At 40.4% G+C, this 4,750-nt stretch overlaps 1 protein-coding gene across 1 annotated transcript in view; it reads right to left on the reverse strand.

Moving 5' to 3' along the window:
* Positions 1–2,131: 2,131 nt before the first annotated feature.
* Topbp1 (DNA topoisomerase II binding protein 1) overlaps positions 2,132–4,750 on the reverse strand; it is a 65,481-nt gene continuing 62,862 nt past the window's right edge. Inside the window, exon 28 of the mRNA XM_008848786.3 lies at positions 2,132–2,940. Within this exon, the coding sequence (XP_008847008.1) occupies positions 2,800–2,940 (141 nt within the window). The 3' untranslated portion in view covers positions 2,132–2,799. The remainder of the gene's footprint in view (positions 2,941–4,750) is intronic.

The raw sequence follows: 4,750 nt of genomic DNA on the forward strand, positions 1-4,750 counted from the left end.
TGAACTCAGAGATCTGCCTGCCTCTGCTTCCTGAGTGCTGGGACTAAAGCCATATGCTACCATGCCTAGCCTTTTTTTAAAATGACAGGTTCTCATTTGTAGTCTTGGCTGGTCTTGAACTCCCAGAGATCCACTTGCTGCTGCCTCCAGATCCTCTGCAAGAGTACTCAGTGCTCTTAGCCACTGAGCCATCTCTGCAGCCCCTCAAAGTACCTTTTATTTTTGTATGTGAGCACATATGCCATGGTACATTTAAGGTCAGAGAACAACTTGTGGTAGTGACTCATCTACCTGGGTTCCAGGGATGGAACTCGGGCCTAACTGGGCACCTTTGCTGGCTGAACTGTCTTGCAGGCCTTCCCATTTGTATTTATAGGAAGGCTGCAGGCAACGAACAGAAAGCAGTCTATCTCAGGGTTAAGAGCACTTTGTTGCAGTCCTCTGACAAGAGGATCCGAGTTTGTTCCCAGCACCCACAAGGCAGCTAACAACTGTCTTCTGCCAGCATAGTGGGGGGTTAGGACTGAAATTTTTTTTAGATTTTATGTGTCTGTGTGTGGTTATGTGTATAGGTGCAATGTCCACAGAACTGGAGTACAGGTAGTTGTAAGCTGTTCAGCATGGGTACTGGGATCAAACTCAGTCCTCTGGAAGAGCAGCAAGTATTCTTAACCATTGAGCCATCTTTCCAGTCCCTCAATCTAGGAATTGGTCCATAATAATGTAAATGGGAAAGCTGAGTTGTTAGGCACTGTGTCTACAGTAGGATTTGGATCTGCAAGCGCTGAGGCCATTTTGTTGGTGAACTGCTGCTGAATCCCAGGTGCTACCTTGCAGGCTAAAGAAATTCATGGAGGGACAGACAGCACCAATTTAAACATCACAGATTAAAATACTGTGCCAATTCTGAGAAACTAGTAATTAGCATATTCAAGATAAGGAAATAAATAAGAACATTTACCAACTGCTCAACAAGTAGCTCAGTGGTACTTGGAATGCTTTCCAAGTTCAAGGTTTAGTGCTTAGCACAAGAAAAGTTTTGAGTACTATTTGAAAGAATTTCAGAGCCAGGTTTGGTGGTGCGTGGCTGTAACCCCAACTAAGAAAGGTACGGCAGAAAGATCACACTTTCCAGGCCAACTCAAGCTACAGAGACACTGACACTGTCTCAAAAATAAATATGGCCTAGAGGTTAAGAGCACTGGCTCTTCTTTCAGAAGACCTGGGTTCGAATCCCAGGACCCATGTGGTGGCTAGCAACCATCCGTAACTCTGGTTCTAGGATCTGATGCCCTTTTCTGTCCTCCATGGGCACTGTGGGACACAGGTGTATTACACACATGCAGGCATAACACTCATACAAATAAAAGGATTTTTAAAAAGAAAATAGGGGCTGGAGAGATGGTTAAGAGTACTGGCTGCACTTATAGAGGACCCATGTTTAATTCCCAGTACCCTCATGGTAGCTCACAACCGGTAACTCAAGTTTCAGGGGATCTGACGCCCTCTTCTGGTTTCTGCACGCACTTGGGCATTTACATATATGTCTGGGCAGGGTCTTTCCCTCTTCTGTATCAAGGACAATCTGATAAAAACTTATGAAGTATGGGTTTGGAGAGATGGCTTAGTGGTTAAGGTATAATGCTCTTCCAGAGGACTGGAGTTCATTTCTCAGCACCCACACTGGGAGGCTCACAACTGCCTATAACTCTAGCTCCAGAAGATCTGACAATGCCCTCATCTGGCCTTCACAGGCACCCACACCCACATTTTTAAAAAAGCAAATAGAACTCAAAAAACTTACGGGGCTTTGTGTCCAAGATTCTCCAATTTACTGTCCGAGTTTGACTTTCAAAAACTGCTTAGGAAGTCAGTGCTTTAAATCAGAATTACAGTCCTAACATCCCTTAGCAAGACAGATAATTATATAATCAGAGGACAGCAGAAATGCATAAAACCAGCAGTAAGGTTAGCAGAGTAAAAGCAATACAGCTTAGTACTCCAAATATATTTTCTCTTAATCCTAACAAAATTCGTCATTAATAAAATCAAAAATGTAATTAGCAATTCAACTTTTAAGCTGTTTTACAAATCTTATATTGCTTCGACAGATTAAATGAACACATCTTAATACCAGTCTGAGTCACTATTTTTATTCTTTAAATCACATTTCCTAAGTTTTGGTGCCCACATTTGGCAAACATCATAGGTTTGTACAAACATACATATACACACATATTTAAATTTAAAGCCCTAGCTTCCATATTAAACCTTGCCCTCAGGTTGTTGTAAAATGGCAAGAAGATAAAATCAGGGAGAACATGAAATAACCCCATTGGCAACTTTTGTCTTCTGAACTATGACATTTTGAAACAAAATCCATCTCCTTGTTAAAACTAATAAGCTATAGCCTCAGGTACTTTTAAGAAAAGCAAAGAGAAGCCCCTTAGGTTCTCAGTGTGGTTTAACAACAAGCTAGCTTAGGTGTCGTTTTTACTGTTGTTTAAGGAAACTTTTTATTATGGATCAGTTCATATTTCAGTGATTAAAATTTCAGGTATTAAAAACCTCGGATTATCACTACATTCTGCAGCAAAGTTCTTCAGATATTTGTCTTTAATCACTACACAGACCCATCAAGGAACAGACAGGATTCTCGCTCTTTTTTTGTTAATTTTTTTGGTGTTGGGAATGGAAACCAGGGCCTGGTACACTCTAGGCAAGCTCATTACCATTGACCTACTGCTCCAGCCCTAACAAGAAGGTGTCTACTGCCCGGCAACCAGAGAGCAGGCAGCATTAGTGTACCCGAGGCTGTTTGAGGTTCTTCTTCTCTGGGGGAACTTTTCTCTTTTGGGGTATCCCAGGCCCAGGCTCCTTATTTTGAAGAAGTGAAGTAGCCTCTGGTAGACGGTAATTCTCTACACAAGGAGGGAATTCCTAGATAGGGAAAAAGACATTTTAAAATCAGATTTCAAGCAATAGATTACTTTGCTTTTTTCACAAGAAAAAAGAATGCAGAATCCTAGCTTATTTAAAGATATGCCAACTAAGATACTACGGTTAGTGAAGAGGAGACTACTCGTCAAAAAACTGAATGGACAGCTCAGGTAGAGTGCAGCTAGCTCAGACTTTAAGGGTTTCATAAGTTAAAATACAGATTGAGATGGCTCTGCGGTTAAGAGGACTGGCTGCTCTTGTAGAGGATCTGGGTTCAGTAAAAATAATAAAATTAAAAAAAAAAATCATGATGTTATCCCACAATAACCCTACCAGATAGCTACAAGTCAAATAACTCAACACCAAACACTGGTATATAAACTGGTACCAAATTTCTAGAAAGGGCCTGGTAGCGTCTTAAAAAAAAAAAAGAAAAAAAACAGACCCAAACAAAAACTAAGTATGTAATCCCAGTACTGGGGACCCAGAAGCAGTAAGATTACAAGTTTGAGGCAACCCTATGCCAGTAAGATTCTTTTTATTTTTTTAAATTTTACTTATTTTATGTGTATGTGTGTACTGCTTGCATGTAGTTAAGTGCACCCGTGTTGTGCAATGCCCGTAGAGGTCAGAGGAGGCTGTCGGATCCCCTGGGACTGGAGTTGCAGACAGTTGTTAGCTGCCATGTGGGTGCTGGCATTTGAACCCAGGTCTTCTGTAAGAACAACCAGTGTTCTTAACTGCTGAGCCATCTCTCTAGCCCCACCAGTGAGATCCTGTCTCAATGAAACACCACAACATAAACTAAATGTATACTTGTTTTATAACTCAGCAGTTGTACTAGATGTTTGCCCAGGAAGAATCAAAGTACACTGCAGAGAGACCTGTATGAATTTAGTACCTTCACCCAAAGGCAAGTAATCCAGGGGACCATCAATGGGAGATGATTCTAACTGTGCTAGTCAGACAGAACACTCTGGAGGGAAAAAGAATGAACTGCCAATATGCACTACCTCGTCATTTGGACAAATCAACTTAGTATGCTGGGTGAAAGCCTGATACAAATACAAAATGCGTATAATGCCACACTTTGTATGTATATGAAGTTATAGAACAGACAAAATCATCGTTTGGTAGACATAAATCAGAACAAAGGTTTACCTCTGTGGAGTTGGGATAGGGTTTATTGAGAAGGGGCCCAAACTGCTTCCTGGGATACAGGCTTTTTTTTTTTTTTTTTTTTTTTTTTTTTTTTTGAAAAAAAAAAAAGGGGGAAAATGTATAGGCATCTATCAGAAAATGGAACCACACAATGGAACTGTACATTTAAGATTTACAAATTTCATTGTACAGTAGCCATTATAAGAGAACAGGGCATGGTGGTGCACACCTTTAATCCCAGCACTTCTTGGGAGGCAAGAGGCAGGCCAATCTCTGTGCGTTAGAGGCAAGCCTGGTCTACATAGCGAGTTTGGTCTACATAGCTGGGGCTACAGGGAGACCCTGTCTCAAAAAGACCAGAGAGAGGGAGAGGGAGACAGAGACAGAGACAGAGACAGAAGTAAACAAATACTGGATTCTAGTTAGTGACATATATACATGCTTAAGTATTCCAGGAAGTGGATGTTGCGATTTCTACATATTTGAAAGGTATAAAAAATATGAGAAAGAGGGATAGATACATAATTAAATATATTAAAATGTTAGCTTTAGATCTAGGAGGCAGGTATACTGTTTAAAATTGCTCATTTTTTTTTTTTTTTTAATGAAGTGCTTTAAAAAAAAAAAAAAAAAAGAAACCAGAAATTTT

This window comes from Nannospalax galili, unplaced genomic scaffold (assembly GCF_000622305.1).
Source record: "Nannospalax galili isolate Female #2095 unplaced genomic scaffold, S.galili_v1.0 scaffold584, whole genome shotgun sequence".
NCBI lineage: Eukaryota > Metazoa > Chordata > Mammalia > Rodentia > Spalacidae > Nannospalax > Nannospalax galili.